This window comes from Budorcas taxicolor, chromosome 4 (assembly GCF_023091745.1).
Source record: "Budorcas taxicolor isolate Tak-1 chromosome 4, Takin1.1, whole genome shotgun sequence".
Classification (NCBI taxonomy): domain Eukaryota; kingdom Metazoa; phylum Chordata; class Mammalia; order Artiodactyla; family Bovidae; genus Budorcas; species Budorcas taxicolor.
The window spans coordinates 45,288,903-45,315,477 of NC_068913.1; the positions used below are offsets into that span (position 1 = coordinate 45,288,903).

Genomic DNA, 26,575 nt, shown 5'->3' on the forward strand with positions numbered 1-26,575 from the left:
GGACTGGATCTTAATTTACTGAATAAAAATGTTTTATGTGTTTAGCTGAGTCTAATGCAAGATTACAAAGTTAAAGACGTTTACTTCAAGTAAGGCAAGTCACGGCATTGATGGAGAAACAGTGTTTAGCAATGGCTTCTATTCTCACAATTTGTTGTCATTTTTTATGAGCAATTACCAGGATCTCAAGTATCTGGACATCAGTTTCATCACCCTTTCAACAACTAAGTATATCAATGCTAAAAATAAAATATAAAGACTAAAATAAATGTAAAAAACAGTGAACAAGTGAAATAAATATAAGAATTGCACAGGACAGTCTGATGTAAACACTTCGATTTCTCAGCTGAGATTCCTGAAGCAAAGAGTCAGTGACTGCTTTCAGGCAGCTTAGTTGGTACTCTTATTCTGGAAAAGAGGCTACATCTTCTTTTCTCTGAATTGTCATGATTTAATCTTCCAGAGCTAGTGAAAAAATAATACATATAGGGACCATTAGAGCCAGTTTTGATATTGCAACTGATTAAGTTATAGCATATGATGTTGTTTTTTATCTAAATTTCATTCATCAACAACTGAAGGTTCTACTATTTTAAATTCTTTTATTCTTTTATTTTTAAGAATTCACCTCAAACAAATAAAAAAGTGAGACTCCAATTTCTCTTGCTTTCTCTAACTGGAAAGTGACAATATACACCTACTACCGGTTAATATAAACATTCTACACCTTATTTGCTAGCAGCTTTGCACATGTTGGAGGATGTATATATTGCTATATAGATAAACAATATAGCTTTTGGCCAAAGCCAGTAATAGGGCTCTTTTTTAAAAAATCATCTAAATTAGATTTATCTTATATATGAGGAAAAATAAACACTTCCACTTATTTTATCCAAGAGTACCATTTGTAACAAATACTGTTCTGAATGAGAAGCTCCATCAGTATTATAAGCCAAGAATATTTATCATTCTTTGAAATTAAATGTTATCTTCATTAATTGTATATAATATAACCAAAATGACTCCATTACTATACATGTGAGATATCAAAGTGTTAGGGTGAAATAAACATCACGAAAATGTAATAGGGTACTAAGAAATTTAAAAATACCTGCAAGCCCTTACCTTTAAATTAAATCCAAGCAAGTCACTGATAACACCAGAAACAGCTGACAGGATGACAACCTGGGTGATGTTATAAAGCAGTGGATTCATTGTAAGTCCATATAGTCTAAAGGGACTGTCCAATTCCTAGTAGAAGAGGAAAAAACCATGAACCCAGATTCATTGAGAATTATTAGTTAAACTAATTCAGGGCAATATGCAAAGAGAATTTTTATAAACACTGTTTCAAAAGACAGTTACAAATCATGATAGTCTTAGAATAAACTTGGTTAAACCTGAAGTAAGTAAATTTACTTTTAGGTTTTCTTAGGAGAAAGTAACTTTCATTTAAAAGAAATCTATAACCTAAATTTGTAATTCCAATTTCTGTCCCAAATGAATGACTAATAACTATTGGTCTGGTAGCTATAAGGTTAAAGAATACTTTTCACTATAACAACAGAAATGGAAAGAGAAAGAGAACAATATATTTTTGCATAAGAATTAGAAATTTATTTAGCCAAATTTTCTGTCTATACACAGACACACACACATATACATACATATATGCATAGATATATAATCCCCCTTTGAGATAATTTTCAAATGCATAGATTCATTAATTGATTCACTGACTCAAACATTTAAGTAAAGTTCTATATATGCTGGGCACCATGGCAGACTCTGGAAAAGTTAAGATTCAGTCCTCATGCTGAAAGACCTTGCAATCTAATAGACAAGCAAAGATATAATTCAACTATGTGTCCCACAAAAGAAATATGTATAAATGGCAGAGGGCCAGAGTTGAAGATGTTCCTGCAACTTAGTCCATGGGAGGAGAGAAGGTATTTCCCAAGACACAAGAACATGGCACCTTTGAATTGCTACAGGTTATACGAGGCAAGGATAAATTTTATAAAAATGGCTACTTAGGTAAGGGTCATTCTTTAGGCAAAGTATGACAGGAGATTGGCACAAGAGGAATTTAATTTGGGGAGTAGTATATCAGATGTGCATGTGAGAAATACAGATTAGAGAGCAGCAAGACCAGAAGGAAGAAGCCCTCAGAGTTCAGTTTATCAGGAGCTCAAGTGAAAATGATGCGGGTCTGACTTACAGCAGTATTGGCAGGAAAAAGAGGATGAACTGGACAATATTTGAGAGTGTGAGTCAATGGGCCCAAGAATTTCTTGGCTGTGAAGAAAGAGAAAGAAGGAGCAATCTATATTTTGTCCCAGGTTCTGAACAGAAGACTATGTTTGACCAAAAAAGATCACACTGATGTGTTTTGTTTTTTGGTTAACTTTGTATTTCTCTCTATTTTGCAAATGAAGCTGCTCACATGAAGTCTCAACTTTAGAGCCTTCTCCTAGTTAGCATAGTGCCTAGACTCTTAAGATACTCAATATTTATGTGTCAAAAACTCACCCAGAGCTTCCCTGGTGGCTCAGTGGTAAAAAATCTGTCTACCAAAGTAGGAGACATAGGTTTGAGCTCTGGTCTGGGAAGATCCCACATGCTGCAGAGCAACTAAGCTCATTTGCCACATCTAATGAGCCGTGCTCTAGAGAGCGGGACTGGCAACTACTGAAGCCCATGCGCTCAACAGCCTATACTCCACAAAAAGAGCAGCCACCGCAAAGAGAAGACTGCTCACCACAACCAGAAAGGGGTCCCTGCTCACTACAACTAGAGAAAAGCCCATGCTGCAACAAATACCCAGCAGTGCCAAAATTAAATAAACTGGAAAAAAACAAAAACAAAACCCACCTAACTCCTCTGACCCTTTTCAGTGCCTAATATACTGTGAGGCACAATCTATAGTCAGTTAATGCATTTTAGTTAACTGAAGAAGTAACCATAGCATTGAGACACAACTAATTTCCTACTATTCTATGAACACCTTATAAACAATTCTAAACTTTCCATTTAATTTGTTACAGAAAGAGATTTTTAAAAAATGGTTTCCTTTTAAGAAAGAAAGGAATTATTAACACTGCAGTGATAATGATATTTTATTAAATTACCTCCAAAGAGGGAATACCAGACAACCTGACCTGCCTCTTGAGAAACCTGTATGCAGGTCAGGAAGCAACAGTTAGAACTGGACATGGAACAACAGACTGGTTCCAAATAGGAAAAGGAGTACGTCAAGGCTGTATATTGACACCCTACTTATTTAACTTATATACAGAGTACATCATGAGAAACACTGGGCTGGAAGAAGCACAAGCTGGAATCAAGATTGCCGGGAGAAATATCAATAACCTCAGATATGCAGATGACACCACCCTTATGGCAGAAAGTGAAGAGGAACTAAAGAGCCTCTGATGAAAGTGAAACAGGAGAGTGAAAAAGTTGGCTTAAAGCTCAACATTCAGAAAACGAAGATCATGGCATCTGGTCTCATCACTTCATGGCAAAGAGATGGGGAAACAGTGGCTGACTTTATTTTTCTGCACTCCAAAATCACTGCAGATGGTGAGTGCAGCCATGAAATTAAAAGACGCTTACTCCTTAGAAGGAAAGTTATGACCAACCTAGACAGCATGTTAAAAAGCAGAGACATTACTTTGCCAACAAAGGTTCATCTAGTCAAGGCTATGGTTTTTCCAGTGGTCATGTATGGATGTGAGAGTTGGATGGTGAAGAAAGCTGAGCGCAGAAGAATTGATGCTTTTAAACTGTGGTGTTGGAGAAGACTCTTGAGAGTCCCTTGGACTGCAAGGAGATCCAACCAGTCCATTCTGAAGGAGATCAGTCCTGGGTGTTCATTGGAAGGACTAATGTTGAAGCTGAAACTCCAATACTTTGGCCACCTGATGCGAAGAACTGACTCACTGGAAAAGACCCTGATGTTGGGAAAGATTGAGGGCAGGAGGAGAAGGGGACGACAGAATGAGATGGTTGGATGGCATCATCAACTCAATGGACATGGATTTGGGTGGACTCTGGGAGTTGGTGATGGACAGGGAGGCCTGGCGTGCTGCAGTTCATGGGGTCGCAGAGTCGGACATGACTGAGCAACTGAACTGAAAGAGTTACAGTTATGAGATGAAATATACTGAAATTATATTATTTTTGATTGCTACCCAAAAAAGCTTTGAAAATTTATTTATTGGTGATATATAATTATTACAGTGATAATGTATTACTACTTTTTAAACCAACTCAGGCCAAGTAAACAGTAGACTGCTTTGAGAAATACAAAATGAAAAAAAAAAATTAGCAAATTAACATCAAATCCTTTTTTAAAATCTATTTTAAGTTCTAGGATGCAAAAACTTCCAAAGATGCCAACTTCTACAATATTCTAAACATTATTAAGAGACTTAAAATTTCAAAACTGAATAAAAGTTCAAAATGAAATGATCTGAATTACTTTGATTAGCTTTCCAATGAGAAATAAAATGTAAACTGCATGAATGTGCTCAAAAATAATTTGGAAAACATCTTCAATAATCCTGAAAACCAAACACAAATTAGGATCTACAAACAAAACAGTAAGAAAAGTTAGAACAGCATTTTCTACATGATGTCCATTTTCATTTCACTCTTACCTTTAGCAATTTAGTAGCCAGTTTTAAAACATTGTTCACTAGTGTCAATTCCTCCTTTTTGTTAGGTTTCTTTTCCATTTTCAAGTAGAGGTTTATCTTTTATTAAAAAAGAATGAACAATTAAATAAACTTAAAATTATAACAAATACTCATTTTTAAGAGGAACTGAAAAACATTTACTAAAATATTAGCAGTAGTTCTCTATTATTAAGAGTATAGGTGATATTAATATTCTTCTTCACACTTAACTATATATTCCTAACTTCTTACAGCAAATATTTTATAAGAAAATAATATTTTTTTAACTTTTCAAATGTAACTGAAAGCTGAAAGAAGGAACACAGGATTTCTTTATTAAAATGTGAAACAGTTTAGCCCCAGATCCAAATTAACACAGAAAATAAATAATAACTAGAGTAAAGTATGGAGAAGACAATGGCACCCAACTCCAGTACTCTTGCCTGGAAAATCCCATGGATGGAGGAGCCTGGTAGGCTGCAGTCCATGGGGTCGCTAAGAGTCGGATACGACTGAGCAACTTCACTTTCACTTTTCACTTTCATGCACTGGAGAAGGAAATGGCAGCCCACTCCAGCGTTCTTGCCTGGAGAATCCCAGGGATGGGGCAGCCTGGTGGGCTGCCACCTATAGGGTCGCACAGAGTCGGACACGACTGAAGCGACTTAGCAGCAGCAGCAGAGTAAAGTAAATCAGTTGGTTTGTTTCCTACTTTCCCCTTTCCTTCTAACTGACTTGGTTTGACAGGGTTACCAATTTCTAAAAATCAAACTATTCCTGACAAAAATATTCCACAAGTTCACTAGAAATAAGTTTGTTTAAATATTCCTATGAAATAAGGAAAACACTTTTTTAAATTCATATAAAATCAAGTTAAGCATCAAAATTATTAGGCTTTACACTTTCTATCAAATAAAAGTTTATGCTTATTCAAATATGGCTCTGCTACACTGCAATGCAAACATATCCCAACAATGGTTTAAAATCCATCATTTCTACAAACGGTATTTCCTGCTTATCAAATGAAAATGAGACACAGAAACAATAGCTTAGACTTGAAATCTGTATCAAGGCAGAACACTGAAGAAAGTTTTGTGCTCTACCAAATTTCAAGTTTTGCTCTGCAACACAAATGGTCTTAACAGAGGTTCCTGAAAAATTCTGAAGTAAATGAAAACTTTTAATTTTAACATGTTGGTATCAGACATTAATTTATACATAATTAACACGAATTCTCACCTGTTCAGTAAGTAATATTGAGGTATTGCTATATTTTTTACTTGTTTCTGATCCAAGGGTAACAAATCTTAGGAGAAAAAGTGTTAACGAGATGCACCAGATTACCAGTTCCCAATTGTAGTGACAATCAAGGAAGATCTCATGTACATGAAGCAACTAAAAATGTAAGGAAAAGGCAATATGAAGAAAAATGGGATTCAAAAATTTCTTCTTTGAAACAAAGTAGAATTTTACTTCATACAGATAGATCATGGATATAGTGTTACATTTTTCAAACATTTGACATTTCTTAGGAAATATTGCAAGCACATGAAAGGTACTGAGTATTATATAATCAAAACCCATATATTTACTTTCATTAAATCTTAATATCTTGCAATATTTTTTAGATTTTCAAAAAAATAAAGAGTAAAGATTCAAAGGAAGCCCCTTTAAACTGTTCTTTTTATCACTGCCCTTCTTCCTCACCCCTCTGTAAGGGTAATGACTTTTGCATTTACCTTTTCCACTCAGCTTTTATAGTTAGCTAGGTATTTATGCTTATACTATGTTATATGTATGCTGGAATTTGTATAAATGCTATCACATTGACCTTATCATTCTTCAATTTGCTTTTTAATCTACTGGATTTTGTTTTCAAAGTTTATCCATGATTCATTAAGCTTAAATTCATTCATTCTAACTACTGCAAGGTATTATAGTAAAAGAATCAACCACAGTGGATTTGCCTACTCTACCAATTAACATTCACTGGGCTGCCAACTTCCTCACTGCAAACTATGCTGCAATAAATATTCTCTTCTGCCTCTCCTGGTCTTCTTGTGCACATGTAAGACCTTCTTGAGGAGTTAATATCTAGGAGTAAAACTGCTAAAGCCTTGGATAGTCACACATTCAGTGTTAGCAGATATTACAAATTTGTCTCTGAAAAACAGTTGTGCCAATTTATACTCTCAGCAGCAGATCAGAGTTCCCTTTGCCTTCATATCTGTCCAAACTAGGTATTATTCGACTTCTTAACACCTGCCATTCTAATGGGTGTAAACTGTTCTCTTACTCTTTTCCTTTTACTTTTCCACATTACTTAGGGAGGATGAGTATGTTTCATATGCTTACTGGTCACTGGGTTTCCTCTTCTCTAAGTTATCTTTTTAAATTCTGTATCTAACTTTTTCTATTAGGTTGTCTGTTTTTATTGATTTATTGAAGTTATTTATTTATTGTGATTAACAAAGCTAAAGTCGTGTCTGACTCTTTGCGATCCCATGGACTGTAGCCTACCAGGCTCCTCAGTCCATGGAATTTTCTAGGCAAGAGTTCTGGAGTGGGTTGCCATTTCCTTCTCCAGGGCATCTTCCCAACCCAGGGATCAAACCCAGGTCTCCTGCATTGCAGGCAGACGCTTTACCGTCTGAGCCACCAGGGAAGCCTATTTATTTATTGTGATTAACAAAGCTATTTAAACCATGTATTTTGCCAGTATTTTTTCACAGACTCTCTTTTGTCATTTATGGTGCTTTTTTTAATACTTAACAATTTTTAGGGAGAGGCAGGAGAGAAGAATATATGAGAGACTGAATGTATCAGGTAAAAGTCTGAAATATTTAGTCCGGACCTTTACAGAAAAAGTTTGCTGATTTCTGACTTAAAAGAAACAAAACTGATTCTTTTATATTGAGGTTATATCCATTTTTATTGTTCTTGCACTTCTAAAAAAATGTGTCATGTTTTTAATAATTTGTCTGGAAAGTTACTAGAATATTGTACATAGACATCCATAGTCAATTTTTTTTTCTTTTCCAATCTTTATACAATTTCTTTCTTTTCCCTATCTTCACTGGTTAGCACCTTTCTTAACTAGAAGTGATAAAGAGGCCACTCATCTCATTCCTGATTTTAAAGTATCTCGAAGATAATAAATATCATATGTACAATGTTTGCTCCAGTTTTTGAAAGATTTTTTATTTATCAAATTAAGAACAGTACTTTTCAGTCACTATATTATGACTCTCCTATTGAAATTTACCAATTTGTTTTCTGTATCTATTGAGATGATCAGATGATTTCTCCTTTAATCAACTAAAGGAGTTCAAACTAGATAACTGGAGGGATAGGCTGTCTAGGTCATGGCATATTTACTGTTATTAACTGCTGGCTTCATCTTCTGAGTATTTCTGCATCTAAGCTGGTTGACTGCTTCCTGTGTTCATACTGTCTCTCTGGTTTGGTAACAAAGTTACATGAAGTACATAAAATGAGTTGGGGGAATATTCCCTTTTTCTACTCCCTAGATCTTTTGCGTAGGATTAGGGTTACTTGTTTATTAAAACATCTGGCAAAATTCATCTGTAAAAATCACATAGGTCTCGGGGATTTTTGTTGGTAGCTGATTTTCAAACTACTGAATCAATACTGCTATATGGCTACAGGGTCTTCCCAGCTCTTCAGTTACTTTTTGAGTCAGTTTTAATTAATATTTCTACAAAACTGTCCACAGAAGCTTTTAACTTTAATGACATTAATATACACTACTATTCTTTTTTAAAAAATTCACAACTATTTCAGTTTAATACTGTGAGTTTTCTTTTTAAACACTGCTATCTATAAGTGTGTTTTGAAATTTCCAAATGCATGGTTTTCTTTTTGCTGTCATTGTTTTCTACCTCTAGTATATAACTAGAGGTCTGTATAGTATCAGTTGAGAATCATTTTGTCACCTAGTACATGGGAAAGTTTAATAAACTGTTCTGTGTCTGAAGAGTATGTATTGTCCAATTTCAGAATAAAATTTTAACTGTCTTGTTTAGATACATGTCTTCATATTTTTGTCTGCTTCATCAATAATGAAAGAAATGTGTTCAAAGCTCCCAATGTGGCATTTTGTCAATTCCTCACTACAGTGCTATTGATTTAGGCTGTATATAGATAAGACTGAAGTTATTTGATAACACACATACAATTCTAGAATTGTTAGATCTTCCTAACAATTCTTCAAACTTTTTCAGGTTTCTCTCTATCCCAGTAATACGTCTTAGATTACAGTCTATTTCATCTGCTATTAACGTTACTTCACCAGCTTTCTCTTGGCTAGTATTTATCTGCAATGTATTTTTCTATCTTTTTACATTTAAAACTTGACAATGTTACTATGTTTCATGTGTCTTTTGTTGACAGAAATAGATTTTATGTTCATTAGAGACAAAAATACTGCAGGATGTACTTCAGGAACATGGAAATAAAACCCTGAAGAAAAGACTGAAATGCAACAAGCAATTGTGAGTAAAGAAACCAGTCTTCTTCCTTTTGATTGGGTTAGATTTCTCTGTTTTCTGGTGTTCTGCAGTATCTCTACTGCTCTATCTCTATAATGTATCCAAGTGTCAATTTGTTTTTACTGTGGCTTCTTGTTCTTATCCTTCCTAAACCTGAAAATTAATGTCTTCTACTAATTCAGAAAAACTCTTAAGTCATCATCTCTCCAAATATTGCTCTCTCTCTTCTTTCAATATGAAATTCCTGTTAGATATGTGTTAGATCTTCTTTTCATATTTCCATCTCTTCATCTCTGTTCTATATTCTGGCTAATTTCTTCCACCTCCCAGCTCACCAATTATCTTTGTCTTCAATTTGCTGTTTCTTCTGTTTGTTGTGTTTTTAATGTCAGTGACTTTTTTTTTTTTACTTCTATGAAGCAATGCTTGGGTATTTTTCAAATCTATCTGCCCTTTTTTTTAATAGTGTTATCTACATCTTCAGTCATTTTAAACAAGCTTATAGTTTCTATCTGATCAGATCTGAAGTTGCTGGAGATGTACTCCTGCTGTGTGTTGTTGACTCACTCATGCTAGAAAGTTTTTTCATGTGTTCTGAGACCTGATGGGGCTTTAACTGTGCAAATTCTGTGAGGATTAGGGTTGATGTTCCCCAAGAACAGTCTTGGTTTAGCTTCTTTCAGGTATCCAGGAGTCTAGGATCTTGTTATATAAACTTCTTGACACAGCGGCTACAAGACAATATCTGTAATGTACACTTGAACCCTGAATCTGTATTAAAAGCTGACCTACACTTATATATTCTTACGAGAGACTTTCTCTGCCTCCTTGGCCAGAACACTGGCAAAACTGGCCAAGCTTCCTATTGTCTTTCTGCGCTGTTGGGCAGCCTGTCTTACTGCACCTCTCCACTGAGACTGTAGGCCTTCAAGGGTTTTGGCCTTGCAGCATCTGTATAAGGAGGGACAGCAGATCAAGGCGTCATCTCCTGTCCTCAGATGGGCGTAAAATCTCAAGTCTTTCACATACTAACACAAACAAAGCACTTCAACCTAACATTAACACATATACTTAACTGCTCCGTTTTTCACTTTTATCCTCATTTTCGGCCCCTTACTGTGTTATAAACTCAAATATACAAGCAATATGTATATTTATAAAACACCTCACTTATACATATTAAGATGCTGGGTTTTTTTCCCCCAGTATTGTATGTTTTAAATCAGAAGAATTTTCAGGTAATCTAGCATGTCTTATTACTTGAAACGGAAGTTTAAATTTCATAGCATAGACTATATCCTGAGATACTTTTGTGCTTCCTGACTAATCTTGGTCAATGAGAATTCTTTTTTCAGAGATGAGGCGGTCAAGTCACAGTGATATATTCAGGTATAAAATAAAAGTTAATATTAAATGTGAATAAAGCAGAGATCATGGAAAATAGTCTGAAAAATTTCATAACTCTAGACACTCATCAGTTTGTTTTGGGAAATAAAGGTGAATTGTAGACAAAAACTATTTTATGTTCAATTAATAGACCCCTGAAAATAAGTTAGTTATTATTCATCATGTAAATAAGATGCATTTACTTACTCTACTGAAAAAAAATAAACTGTAAAAATTCAATTTCAAATTACTTTTACTTTGTTTATTATTAGAAAGCCTTAGAGGTTGAATATTTATAGATCTGATTATCTAAGTTCTACACAAAATAAATTAACTCACCTGGGCACAACAGATAAATACAACTGAGATAGTCAACAAGAAAGCAGATGAAACTATGACATCAACTGATCGCTGAGGACCTCGACGCTGGGGGGAGAAAAGTGAAAACACTTTTAAATATATTTACTAATTAGCAGCTAATTCCATGCTTTCAATTAAGGTACTGATCCATCACTGCACACTGACCATAGCTTATGACATTGCAAATATACCTGATTTGTGAGATGAATTTTAATTATAAACTGTTATTATTGCCTGAGGATTGGCAACACCATGAAAAATGGTGAATATATAGCCTAGAATTTGTAGAAGGATAAATCCCAAATATTCCATTTTGTCAAACACTAACTATTTATTCAACATGTTTTTTGAACACCTGCTCAGAATGAGGGACAGTGCTAGATGGTGGAAATATAGTAGAGAATAAAACAGACAAGGAGTCAAACATCAAGGTCACAGAGACAGATATACGTGCAAGTTGTGACAAGAGCTATGACGGAAAGGTATAGAATGCTTTCAGAACACTGGTGACAAGTTTGGTACAAATATCATTTCCTTACAGAGATCTTCCCAGGCCCATACTCCTAACTCTCAGGAAGATTGTGTAGGCCTGGGAAGATCTCTCCAAGGAAGTGATATTTACACCAAAGTAGGGTGCAGTAGCATGATGGCACACAGCAGTGTTACTGGTAGAAGGAAAAGCAAGTGCAAGAGTGTAAAACAGAAAAGATCACAGTACATTCAAAGCACTGAAGCAGTGTAGTCTGGCTGGAATACAAGGAGGAAAGTATTTCAAAATGAGACAAGAGGGACAGGCTATCTGCAGGAGCTGAGTCACGAAGGGCATTAAAAGCCTATTAAGATTTGGTTCTACATCCTAAGATCAATGGAGAATTTTCAGAAGGTTTTAAGAATATGGTCAAACTGGCAGCAAACTGAGGAAAATATTAAAAGGAGGATACAGGAATGCTGAGAGGCCATATAAGACGAAACTGCAGTAATCCAATACAGGAAGTAACTGGTGGCTGCAATTAGGTTGGGGAAATAAAAACAGAGAGAGAAGTAAATGGATTTGAGATACATTTTGGAAACAGAAAGGGTGGGAACTGAATAAACTGAATGTTGGAAATGCAAAAGATGAAGTCAGTACTCAGGATAATTCCTAGACCTAGGGTTACATGTTTCCCTCACTGAAGAATGAGCTCCTAATGGCAGGGAGTTTCATCTCATCAATAATGAATGGCACATGGTTAACATTAAATGAACGTTTACTGACTAAAATAATCAATGCATAAAAAAATGCAATACCTGCTCAGGGATGATACAGAGAGCAAATTTTAGGTGGCTTCTCACTAAGACAGGTAACAAGGATCATATCCATCCTTCCAGCGGTGTCACAGTGAGAAAAACAATCTACACTGATCTGTGGCATTGCCCAATGAAGACTAACTTAGCTGAGTTTAACAAGTTAAATAAACAGCATAATGAATTTTTTTAAACAGAAGTGGAGACAAATACTGCAAAATTTTTCTACTTTTTCCTTGTTACCTCAAAATAAAAGTCATTAAAGATCTAAGCATGTCAGAGGATAGTCGGTCTTTGGGTCAATTTTATTAAGCTATGATTACTCCATACACAGTGAGTATGCAACAAAGAAATAATCCTCATAAAAAATGTTTTCCTAAAACTAATTCAGATGTTTCCCATTTCCCTCCTGAGCTTTTATATCTTAATTCCATAATTAGGAAAGTTATTTAAAAAGATTAAAGGAAAAGAATGGCATGAAAAGGATGGCTTAGAATTGGAAGCTAAAGTTTTCAGATAGTAATAGGTCACCTCAGTGAGGCAGCTCATTGACAGATTTTTTTTTTTTTTAATTTCCTTTTTTAAGCAGTGGGCTCCCTCTGCTGGCTTGTGGAGTAGTAGTAGTTGGTGAGATTTATGAACAAAAATAAATTTAGAACAATCTGATCTTGAATCATCTACCTAAAATGCATTTAAGTCTTCTGGACTTCAGATCTTTTACTGTAAAGAACCAGTTAAACATTTTGAATTTCTGCAAATGGATCAAAATGAACACTAGACGTGGCCACATAGCACCATGTGAGTACAAATCTGACTATATATCTAGACATACATACATACTGACAAAGAATTGGAACTATGAGAGGGAGCCAGCAGGTTAAGAGTACTTTTATCACTACCATTCTACCTTAAGATAGGATCGGAGAGAGAGCCACATTTTTATATTCTGTACTTTCTTCAATCGGAAATGGGGAACCTCAGATTTTCGAGCCCTCCTTGCCGATGTTAAATGTCCAAAGAGTTTTGCAAAAAGTAATCGCTAAAAAAGATTAAAATAAAAATTAATTTTCAAGTAGATTACCACATAAAAACAAAAAATAACAAAATAGAAGTCATTATGGTTTTATTTGGTTAACTATTATAAAAACAAAATGGGGAAATAATTAGCATGTCAAAATGATTTAATGAAACACTTAAATACTTCAGGAATACCATGAATATTATGAAAAGGATAAAATTCTCTATTGAGGTGTCCATATTATACTCACCTGTTTATAAGTTCTTTCTGCTACACAGAGCAAAAAAAAGAAAATCCACACAAGAGACACACGAACCACAAAGCTTATTATAACCATAGAAAGAACTATAACATCTTCATTAGAACCAAATGCAATCATATAAAGTTCTGAAGCAGAATGTGCTGTGAGTTGATCCAAGTCGGTAGCTTGGGAGAGTCGGAAAACAAATGGAGTTAAACCCAGGATTAGAGAGATTGCATTTCCAAAAATCTGGTAGCCTATTCCTGGTATATGGCTGTTTACCTTTAGAGAGAGAGAGAGAGAGAAATACACAAATTTTATCTACAGTAAAATTAATTCCTAATGAAGCATTATTTTATAGCAATATGAAATTACTGTTAAAATACATCAGTTTTAATACCTGAATAATGCAATTTAAATTTACTCAAAGTTTGAGAACCTATTACACATAAAATGTAAGTCAATATTTTTCAGTTTTTAAAAATAGTTCATTATCAGATCTCTAATTCATTAAGTAGATGCAAAAGGATTTACTTACCTGGTCTTACCTGGATCTTGAAAAAAATATTCTACTTATCTCATTATTTAAAACTTTAGAAATACTTACAAATACTGAAAAGAATGAGGAGATCTTATCTACTTAAATCCAGTTACAGAAAAAAATCTAGAATTTATACTTTATGTTCTTCTTCAAAGAGTTCACAATACAAATGGGTAATCTCCTTAAACTGTAAAACTACTTTCTTTTATGTATATACACATTTATGTATATACATATTGTTTTCTGAAACCATTTCAGAAGAGAGACTATGCTAGAGGGGTAAAAATTAAATAAGAGCGAGGGAAAAAGGGGCAGGGGAATTATAACAAAAAAAAGGAATTTGGAAATTGAATAATGGAAAATATAAAATTGGCAGGACTGGGAAGGATTTTAAATATCATCTAGCTACCTTTTTTATCATCATATTACATAGTACGTAAAAATTCACAAATAAGGTACAGAGTATTAACCAGATGCAAGTTTTTGGAGACTCCTTGTTAACAGCTTTTCATAGCTCACATGGAAATATGTAATAGGAAGTAGCTCAGTTTCTGAAACCAGTTATTTTAATTCCTTCCCACATAAAAGTATGCACAAGAGTTCTAATTAGCAACACACAAAAAATTTAAAATTCCAAGTTAAATCACGCCTAGCTGTCCATGGGAATTAGGCAAAATTTTAAAAGTAGTAATGATGTAATAAAAGAAATAACAGAAACTGAAGTTTAAATCTGTAGGATTTGTATTCTACATCTCCAAGTGACTTAAGATTCTTTTACCATTAGTTGCATTACTCTTGTATATTTAAGAGGCAAGCATCAATAGAAATTTTCCAGTGTGAATTCTCTTTTTAATGTTTTGAGTAGTAATAAACCAATAAAGTGAGGTAAATGATACAGAAAAACGTTTTCATTAACAATTGTATATACCTAGCAGCTCCTAAATTTGATCCACTGAAAGCAAAAAAAAGAATAATATAAAAGAAAATTTTAAACCATCAAGGTCTATTCTTGATCAGAAAATGAAAAGCACCAAAAAATGTTTGGTGACAAACCACTCAAACACAAGGAACTCTTTTTTTTCAGGTTAAAGAAATGAGGTGAGTAGGTTGTAAATATAACACTTCAGTAATCATTTACTATATTAATAATCACTATCTAAACAAAATTTAAAAACTCACTCTGTTCATTATCATTCCACTGATTTCAAGGACAGACATATCTGCTTTCTTGCAGTCATTGCCTTCCCATACGATAGCACTTATTTTTTCTAATCCCGGGTGGGAACTATGGAGCCAGGGCAAATGACTCTATAAAAAATAACCAGAAATTGGTGAGTATATTAACTGCATTTCAAAATAAACTGTGTATATATACATATATACACACACACAATTTTATCTATATACACTAAAAAATAGAAATTGGTGAATGCATTTATATTTATAGAATAGATATATCTATACAAAGCTATCTCATGTACAATTTCAAGGACACTAAAACTCTATCTTAAAATTAGTTAGCATATACACTGAACATGTAGCCTAAGAAATTACAGTTATAAAAATGCATATAAGTTTCAGAACCTATACTAGCGCAACTTATTGTTCAAAAATACTCTAAAATTTGTCAGCAAAGGCACTTAGTCGTCAGTCTGTTTACATAACTCCTAATATATTAGTGTTCAAAGACAAATGTGCATCAAATTCATATTACTAATTATTCATACTACTGACTGTTCAACTTACGCATGTCTGATACGAAAGAAAATGATCATTGAGATTTGAACCTTTCTGAAGAAAGACACACACTTACCCTTAATACTTGATTTAGTTACTTTTCTGATTTTTTTAAATCTAGCATTTCTCCAAAGGATCCATTTAACTTTTCCCTTCGGAGCAAATATTGCAAACTGAAGCACATAGAACTAGAAGTATTCCCCCAGGTAAAATAAAGTATCTCTCACAGTTTCACAGAATAGAAAATGGTAGGAAGAAAAGCTGGAAGCTTTAATGCAAACAAAATCATATATTTAGTGTGTTTTTCTGTTTGTTTCAGATCTATAATTAAAAGAGTAAAACTTCAAAATAGGATAGTTGAGGGTTAAAGATAGCAACACAATAAAACACTAATCTTTACATTATCAGATATCAATAGAAATAACACAAAAAGACTGGTCCCTCCTCCCAAAAAAGATTAGTTCCAGAATGAGATACAATTGATATTTTTAATATCATATTATTTCTAAGTTATTTTAATAACATATTTCATTGAGAGAACTTCTAACAATGAACGAAAGAATCTACTTTAAAATATTCTTTGGCAGATAAAAATGTGATTGAAATATGATAAAAGATATGCTTCTGCAGACTTAAGGAATATGTTTTCCTCTGGAGGAAGTAAGTTGCACTGATTAATTTCAATTAAAGGTATAAAAAGTAATATAATAATATGCAAGAAATAAATATGGGAACTTATTATTCTGACCTCATACATTAATTTTATGTAAAGCTAATATACCACATTTATGTGCACAGAGTAAAAAAAGTGATGAACAATTATACAGGCAAACCATAATGCCAGTAGTCATACTACTGGCAAAGCCCTTTTATGTGTAGTTATTTGGCTACCAAGACGGTTCCTCTGAAAATTTATCTATTCCAAAAACAGAGTATCTTAATATACTTTAACCTTCATAGTATATATTTCATTATTGGAGAACCTTAAGAGCTATGTGATACAAATTGTATTTTAAAATTTATCCCCAAACAAAACAGAAATAATTTACACTAAAATGTTAAAATTTCCCTGAAACTATAATTAAATTATGAAAAATGATGAAACCAAAAAGCCTGGAACAAGAATGATAAGCTGAATGGAAAGAGTGTTAAACCACAGAGGTAATAGATTAAAGCATCAATATACAAGCTCCTTTTTTTTAAACTCTTAGTCTGTAACAGTGAATTATATGAAGCAAGATATTCAATACCAAGAATGTCCATCTAGAAAAAGAAATGGGAAATCAAAAAATTCTTCATTCTAATTCTAAAAGTACTGATTTTGCTCAGGTAACTTCTAACTAGCATGTGATAGCATTTTCCTATTTCTAGAAAGGAAAAAGGCAAGAGCATAGAAAGCAACTAAAACCTGGAGAATTTAAAAAGATATAGGAATGTGTGTGTGCATGTGTAATGTACTAAAAAAAATTCTTATTGAAATATACACTGCCTTTAGTACATGAAAGATTTTTTAAAAGGCTCAAAGAAAACATAAGAGCAAATCATTCCATTTTACAGCTTCATCAGATAACAGGTTCTTCTTAGCTATGTTTTTCAAGCTAAAGTTTAGAACTCATTCAATACTTCTTGCTATCCTTATCAAAATCTCAACTGCTTTGCTCCCTGTTCGTTCAAAGTTTTCTTGAAGTTTCCACCTCTGGGAACTATAGCAGTTAAAGTATGGCTTTATCCACTGAAAAATTAACTTCACTTGAATGTGTCTTGGTCATTGTTTGGTCACTAAGTTGTGCCAACTCTTTGTGACCCCATGGACTGTAGCCTGTCAGGCTCTTCTATCCATGGGATTTCCCAGGCAAGAATACTGGGGTGGGTTGCCATTTCCTTCTTCATGGGATCTTCCTGACACAAGGACCAAAACCATGTCTCCAGCAGTGGCAGGTGGATTCTTTGCTACTGAGCCACCACGGAAGCCCCGGGAATGCACCTTTATATATACTCATCCGTGGCTACAGAATAAAAATTTTCTCTTTTAGAAATGTTTCAGTAACTATTTACCAAGAAAAGAAAATAAAACTACATATTTGGTGACACACTGTCTAGAACACACTGATTGAAATGTTCAGTGCGTCTTCATGGGGAGGAATTTTCCAGTCTTTATTGTAGGCAGAAAAGGGTCCTCCAAACCTTATACAGATCTTAGCCAAACAAACAAAAAAGGCAGCTCTTCATTAAAGGGAGCTAATTTCAGCTAAAACTGAAAATATGAGCTTGTTTTTAGAAGGCTGAGAATACAGAATGCATGTGAAATCATCCTAAATCAAAAAGCAAAACCACTTTAAATCTAGAATACTGTAATTAATATGTAGAGTAAAACAGTAAAAAAAAAAATTTTATTTTACCAAAAAAAAAAAGGAAAAAAGAGATATAACAGATTTAGGACCAAAATTTATTCTATAGAGCATTCATTACAACAAAATTTTTAATCAGTTAAGAAAGGTCTACTTAGCACCTTTTGAAAATTTTTGTTTCATTATTTGACTCAACTAATATTAAGCACCTACTATGTACCAAGTGCTGTGTGATACAACAATGAGCAAAGCAACGCGCGGTCCCTAGCTCTGTGCCACTTATGCGGTTGCTAAGAAAAGAGCTCACAGACATTTTCATAAACCTAAAATCCAGTTATTATCCTCAGTGACTTAGATGAATATACAGGTGCCTATCCATCACCCTTTTCCCATGCATTATTCTCTTCTATTTTTTTTTTTCCACTTCTTAAATTCGAGGGATCTTCAACTAGTCCCATGACCACACCCTGGACCCTGTCACCACACTGAAATGCCTACTTCTGAAATGAGACTCTAACCACAGTCTTCCATCTTACCAGAGAGGAAAGATTCCGCAAACCTTCAATTTAAAACACACTTTTCCTTGAACGCACATATTCTTCAACCTATCGGTCTCTTCTTCTTCATATTTCCTTCTCAACTTAACATGTTTAGATTCTTGCCTTATCCATTTTTTTAACCAGCATAGCATCCCCTTTCCTGTCCCTTGAATAGCAACTACTTGGCACCTACACTGTGTGACTCTGGGTGCATTACTTAATCCTGAGCCTTCATCTCATTTATGAAACAAAAAACTACATTGACATAAATCATGGAGATTATATGAGACAATGCATCTAGACTACTTTGCACAATGGGTGATATATAGGGTCAATGCTTATTAAATCTTTGTTATTATAATTATTACAACTATATTCTAGAGAATATCATACAACTGTGTAAAACTGTTATTTTTCAGTCACTAAGTCATGTCCGACTCTTTGTGACCCCATGCACTACAGCACACCAGGCTCCTCTGTCCTCCACTATAACCCAGAGTTTGCCCAAATTCAAGTCCAGTGAGTCGGTGATGCTATCTAATCACCATCCTATGCCACCTCCTTCTCCTTTTGCCTTCAATCTTTCCCAGCATAAGGGTCATTTCAAATGAGTCAACTCTTTGCTTCAGGTGGCCAAAGTATTGGAGGTTCAGCTTCAGCACTAGTCCTTCCAATGAATAGTCAGAGTTGGTCTCCTTTAGGATGGACTGGTCGGATCTCCTTGCAGTCCAAGGGATTCTCAAGAGTCTCCTCCAACACCACAGTTCAAGAGCATCCATTCTTTTCACTCAGCCTTCTTTATAGTCCAACTCTCACATCTGTACATGACCACTGGAAAACCCAAAGCTTTGACTTCACATACCTTTGTCAGGAAAGTGATGCCTCTGCTTTTAATATGCTGTCTAGGTTTGTCATAGCTCTCCTTCCAAGGAGCAAGGGTCTTTTTTTAATTTCATGGCTGCAGTCACCATTGGCTGTGATTTTGGAGCTCAAGAAAATATTTTTTTGAAAATCCATCACTGCTTCCACTTTTCCCCCTTCTATTTGCCGTAAGTGATGGGACCAGATGCTGCAATCTCAGCTTTATTTAATGTTGAATTTTAAGCCAGCTTTTTCACTATCCTCTTTCACCTTCATCAAGACGCTCTTTAGTTCCTCTTCCCTTTCTGCCATTAGGATGGTATCATTTGCATATCTGAGGTTGTTGATATTTCTCCTTGCAATCTTGATTCCAGCTTCTGAGTTATCCAGCATGGCATTTTGCATGATGTACTCTGCATATAAATTAAATAAGCACGTGACAATATACAGCCATGATGTACTCCTTTCCCAATTTGGAAAACTGGATGTTCCATGTCTAGTTCTAACTGTTGCTTCTTGACCCGCATACAGGTTTCTCAAGAGGCAGGTATGGTGGTCTGGCATTCTCATCTCTTTAAGAATTTTCCATAGTTTGTTGAGATCTACACAGTCAAAGGCTTTAGCATAGTCAATGAAGCAGAAATAGATGTTTTTCTGGAACTCCCTTGCTTTCTTCATGATCCAATGAATGCTGGCAATTTGACCTCTGGTTCCTCTTCCTTTTCTAAATCCAGTTTGTACATCTAGAAGTTCTAGGTTCACATGATATTAAAGCCTAGCTTGAAGGATTTTGAGTGTTTCCTTGCTAGCAAGTGAAATGAGTGCAATTGCATGGTAGTTTGAACATTCTTTGGCATTGGAATGAAAACTGACTTTTCCAGTCCTCTGGCCACTGCTGAGTTTTCCAGATTTGTTGGCATATTCAGTGTAGCACTTTAACAGCATCATCTTGTAGGATTTATAACAGCTCACCTAGAAATCCAGCACTTTTGCTAGCTTTGTTTGTAGTAATGCTTCCTAAGGCTCACTTGACTTCACACTCTAGGATATTCAATGTAAGTGACCACACCATGGCCCACACCGGGCCATTAAGATCCTTTTTGTACAGTTCTTCTATGTACTCTCAATCTCTTCTGCTTCTCTTTGGTTCTTACCATTTCTGCCCATTATGGTGCCCATCCTTGCATGAAATGTTCCCTTGTTATTTCCAATTTTCTTGAAGAGATCTCTAGGTTTTCTACTCTATTGTTTTCCTCTATCTCTTTGCAATATTTAAGACTCTCTCTCTCTCCTTCCTATTCTCTGGAACTCTGCATTCAGTTTGGTATATCTTTCCCTTTCTCTCTTTTCTTTTGCTTCTCTTCTTTGCTATCTATAAAGCCTCCTCAGACAACCACTTTGTCTTCTTACATTTCTTTGGGATGATTTTGGTTACTGCCTCCTGTATAATGTTATAAACTTCTGTCTCCAGGCACTGTAACAGATCTAATCCCTTGAATCTATTCATCACCTTCACTGTATAATCATAAGGGATTTGATTTAGGTCATACCTGAATGGTTTTCCCTACTTTCTTCAATTTAAGCCTAAATTGTGCAATAAGGAGCTCATGACAGGAGCCACAGTCAGCTCCAGATCTTGTTTTTGCTGACTACATATAGTTTCTCCATTTTCAGGAACTAAGAACATAATCAATCTGACTTCAGTATTGACCATCTGGTGATGTCCATGTGTAGAATCATCTCTTGGGTTGTTGGAAAAGAGAGTTTGCTATGACCAGCAAGTTCTCTTGACAAAATCTGTCAGCCTCTGCCTTGTTTCATTTTATACTCCAAGGTAAAACTTGCTCCTCTGATTATCTCTTGACTTCCTACTTTTGTGTTCCAATCCCCTATGATAAAAAGGACATATTTTTTTGGTGTTAGTTTTAGAAGGTGTTGAAAGTCTTCACAGAACTAGTCAACTTCAGCTTCTTCAGCATCAGTGACTGGAGCACAGACTTGAATTACTATAATGCTGAATGGTTTGCTTTGGAAAATGTGTAGACTGGGCAGCTACAAATTCATAGTTTTAGATTCCAGCAAAAGAAAGATTTCATTCAACCAAGTAGGAGTGTGACTCTTTTAATGTGTTATGTGGCCTGAACACAAACATATACTCTTTCCTCACTATCTCCATTTCCCGTAAATGATAATGCCAAGCCTTCACCACTATCCACAAGCCCCTTATCCTATCTCACTTCTTTACTATTAAGAGACCATCTGGCCTCCAGCACTTCAAATAGAGATCATGCAGTAACTCTCATGGTCTGACTTGCTTCGTGAACTCTTCCTCCCCTGCCTGTTTCAGCAGAGGATGTGTTCCTTGTCCTATTGGAGGCTAGGCTTCCTAAGTATACCTTTTCTCCAGAACCCTAAGAAACCAAAACTGTACCAATTTTCCCACCTGTTTTTCTCCTATGCACATAAGTGCTCTCCCATCTTCACATCTAGCAGCTGGGGACCAAAACATTCCTTCACTTTCTCCAACTTGTCAGGGTTATGCTTCTTTTTTGTTTTAGTATTTATTTTATTTATTTATTTAGCTGCATCGGGTCTTAGTTGCAGTACTCTGGATCTTCTCATTGTAGTTATATGTTGAAATGATAATATTTTGAATATACTGGGTTAAACAAAACACATTTAAACTAATTTTATCTTTTTAAGTGTTTTTAAATGAGACTACCAGAAAACTTTAAATTATGTATGTAACTCATTTTATTTCTGTTGGATAGCATTACTACAGGCACTTTGAAATAGAAATCTGATATTCATGAGGTGTAGATTTGTGAATTATAATTGTATATGTGTGTGGAATTAAGGTTACAGGTATAGATGAATCTGACCATGAAGCATGCTTAGTGAGAAAAGGACTAATACATCTAAAGTACAATCTGACTCAGAAAATTCTATTTGCCAACAATTTCTCAGGAACATATGTTTGCAAGGTGATTGACAATCACTATATAAATACTGAGATTCTATGTTCCTATGAAGCCAGATCATAGGTCACATAAAGATTAAAATATGGGAACATTATTTTAATTGAATGTAAGTTTTCTCTCACCTCTGTAAAATGTACATACATTCAAAGGAGCGGGACCAACAGCCCCACACAATCCAACACTGTAAACCAACCTGATGAAAAGGGTCGTCTCTATATTCTTTTTTCACACATGGATTAATTTGAGGATTTTCCACATCTGTCTCACTGGTACAAGATGATCGGCATTCTGCACAATGTAACAAGTCTTCCCATAATACATCTTCTGTTTCAGATTCTGGCCTTGTGCTCTCAGAATCCTGTCTGGAACTTGAACAGCGAGAGCTGCAACTAGTACCCGATTTAGGGGCATCCTGAAATCAAGATATTCTTTGACATTAATACAATTTATGTACCCTTTCCAACTCAATGGATTTTATCAGAAACATATATTGCTACTTTTTACTAAAACAACAAACACACTGCCAAATGACAGTGAAATAAATAGCAAACCATTAAAATACATATTACTTTTTAAGGAGTAACAAAATTTTCTCATATCAAAATGTGATTTCACATCTCAGCTTCAGTATTATTTTGCAGGCAAAAGCTGTGCCTGTTTTCTCTTAAACTTTATACAAAGTTCAGAATTCAAAGACTAGCCTAAATCTATATGGACTGCATAGTCAGTGAATACTAACCCACTTTAACTGATATATTTAAGGAAGTTCTTTTCTTACTCTAGTCTTTTTTTTTTTTTAGGTTTCATATATCTACTGTTTTCGTTTTTCAAACAGAAGTTCAATAAATTGATATAAAATTAACAAATACTCTATACCAGGAAGATAACTGCCAACTTGTATTTTTTAAATGTGTGCTGTGCTTAGTCATGCCTGATTCTTTGTGATCCCATGGACTATAGTCTTCCAGGCTCCTCTGTTCATAGGATTCTCCAGTCAAGAATACAGGGGGTAGGTTGCCATGTTCTCCTCCAGGGGATCTTCGCAACTCAGTGACTGAACCAAGGTCTCCCACACTGCAGGCAGAATCATTACCATCCAGGCAAACCCAAGAATACTGGAGTGGGTAGCCTATCTCTTCTCCAGCAGAACTTCCTGAACCAGGAATTGAACCAGGGTCTCCTGAATTGCAAGGGGATTCTTTACCAGCTGAGCTACCCAGGAAGTCCCAGGTTTTTTAGATAATCTATTGTAATAAAAAAAAAAGTGGAAAACTAAAAGGCCTAAGTTAAATAATTTCTCATCAATATACTTTTCCACTAGGAGTTTTTTCAAATCCAAAATAAATACCTTTGAGTAAAATTTTAATTTAAATTAATTCAAAAGTGAAAATGAAGTCGCTCAGTTGTCTCTGACTCTGTAGCCCTACAGGCTTCTCAGTCCATGGGATTTTCCAGGCATGAATATTGGAGTGGGTTGCTATTTCCTTCTCCAGGGGATCTTCCTGACACAGGGACAGAACCCGGGTCTTCCGCACTGTAGGAAGATGCTTTACCATCTGAGCTACCAGGGAAGTGTTTTTTTTTTTTTTTTAATAACTTCCTAAATAAAGAATGGTAATAGCCATCCTTATAGTCAAGTACGCTGAAATTTTTGGATTTATTTTTACCCATCCTCTGTTGGTAAGACTGTCAATTTTACTTGCAAATGTTTTATATTTATTCCTCTCTCTTTGCCATGTTACCACAACAGTTCAGATCTCATCATTCACACTTTATTTACTGTAAGACCTTCCTTACTGACCCCCATCTGAAAGGCCTTTCCCTATTTCTAGATTAACCTTCTCACAGTGCAGCTGCTCTTTCATTCCTCAGACTAAAATCTTTCTGTGGCTTCTCACATTCCTTCAACCTGCACGCTTGTCTTTCAATGTACTACTTTGGACCCTGTTGTCTATTTCTCCCACAGCGACACTGGGCTACTCCCTAGCCCCTCAACACAGCTTGCTCTTTGCCACTCTAGCCTCTGATCATGTTCCTAGCATGATTAACATTAATCATGTTAATCCTACTCTCCTTTAAAGTCTACTCTACAAAGTATCACGAAAATACCATCTCTACCCTTTCTAGCCTGTCTTACGTTGTTTCTGAATCATCCAATGGGGAATAAAACTACCTACCTTAAAGAGATACTGAAAATTAAATGAGCACTGTGGTTTTTAATGAAAACCTAGTACAAAGCAGGGGCTCGACAAATGTTAGTTTAAAGCTACTCTCTACCCGTGGCTGATTCACGTCAATGTATGACAAAAGCCACTACAATATTGTAAAGTAATTAGCCTCCAATTAAAATAAATAAATTAAAAAAAATAAAGCTACTCTCTATTTAGAGCAATCATTTTGTCCCTGAAGCAAGTTGTTACTTTTTATGTTTATTTAATGACAAATTTTGCATTGTTTTCTGGCATCTGAAATTTATCTATGTTAATTCAATGCTCATGTAGTTCATATTCTCAAATATATTATATCTCTTAAATATACTATAAGTCCATGAAAGACAGAAACCACTTTTTTTGCCATCATTAGCACAAGTAACAAATATCTTAAATGAATTAGATATATTATTGATAATTAATTTATTGATACTAGGACGGGATACCATAAACAAAAATTTACTGCACTGATAAGAGTATTTATGGGAGGAACGTTGTTTGAGAGAGGAAAATTTTCCAGAAGAGCTGAGCAGGAAAATGAATAAAGAAAGAAAAAAGGGTAAAAATAAGTCAATTTTGTTTTAAGACATACACTCCCAAAATACTTCAGACTCAGTAATATCAACCATAATATTTGAAAGATAAGCTGTTTTCATTAGATAGGAAGACACACTGTATTAAGTAATCAGTAATTGCTAAATCAAAATTTTTAATGAAACTAGATTATCTGTAACTAATTGCTGATGCAGACTTGCTAACCAGATACAAATATAAGTAATAAGATTAAAGGCCTGATAACTGTTTAGGTGAAACTAATGGGTGATTTCAGGGATTAAAAAAATGTATATGTAATTCTTAATAAACGTATTTCATCAAATATTCATTGCTAAGTGGGCCATTTCACAAATGTCGAATCTAAACATTATTACCTATAATTGCTTACATTTCAAACAGAATTTTACCTGAAATATTTAGGTGGTTAATGGCCACTTTAAATTTCACTACAAATTGCTGAATTAAGCCTAAAAGTAGGAAATTTTAGAACTGAAGAAAATAGCTCAATGGGTCATTCAATATGGTTTGCTCTGCTTATCTCAAATCTCTAGACTGGTAGTTTCAATAGAGGATACAATCATATTAATAAAGACTATTTATTTGAACTGAAATAGTTGAAGGGAAGAAGCATTTATAACATAAATGCTTTGTGCCAGGCAATTATGCATAATCTTATTTAACTTAACAATCTGATGAGGCCAGTCTCTTCTCCCCACTGTACAGAAGCAGAAACTGAGACTCACGCAAGTTAAACAATTTTTCCACAGTCACTTAAGTAGTCTGACTCCAAGCCCATTGTTTCTTCATTATGCTTCCCATTATCAGATGAAAAGCTAATTCACAACAGGAAATAAAAACTGAGACACTTGCAGAGTTAAACAAAGCAAGACAGAGCTAAGAAATAGTACAAATGCTTAAAAGGAGCTACCAATTACCCAGGACATCTATATCCCAGATAACCAAGTAATTCCACCACTATCTTCCCAATAGGAGACTGGAAGAAACCCATCAGACATGGTAGATATTAACAGCAGAAACAGGCAAGGAACCAGGGTAGGGAGTTGAGGGGTAAGAGACAGAAGGGTTAAGTCAAAGTCCAAGATACTGAATGGCAAGATCACACCTCATCCCCAACTCCCTTGGTGCCAAACACCATGACAACATGGTATAGTACCTACCACTCCCATGCCACCAGAAGACTGGATGATTTCTTCCTGAAAAACAAAATCCCCCTAAGAAGCATATCTACAGATGCTAACATCTGGGAGGCTTACAACAAATGGCTGAGTTTCTGAAAAGTACTCTTATAGTGAGGCCCATC

General features: G+C 34.9%; 1 protein-coding gene across 1 annotated transcript in view; it reads right to left on the reverse strand.

The window, feature by feature from the left end:
* Nucleotides 1–444: 444 nt before the first annotated feature.
* The window catches only part of PHTF2 (putative homeodomain transcription factor 2), a 136,167-nt gene continuing 110,036 nt past the window's right edge, over nt 445–26,575 (reverse strand). The window contains exons 11-19 of the mRNA XM_052638457.1: nt 22,683–22,901; nt 15,203–15,331; nt 13,492–13,764; nt 13,131–13,262; nt 10,919–11,005; nt 5,922–6,077; nt 4,665–4,760; nt 1,126–1,251; nt 445–465 (exon numbers count right to left, since the gene is read on the reverse strand). Coding sequence (XP_052494417.1) covers nt 445–465; nt 1,126–1,251; nt 4,665–4,760; nt 5,922–6,077; nt 10,919–11,005; nt 13,131–13,262; nt 13,492–13,764; nt 15,203–15,331; nt 22,683–22,901 — 1,239 coding nt within the window. The remainder of the gene's footprint in view (nt 466–1,125; nt 1,252–4,664; nt 4,761–5,921; nt 6,078–10,918; nt 11,006–13,130; nt 13,263–13,491; nt 13,765–15,202; nt 15,332–22,682; nt 22,902–26,575) is intronic.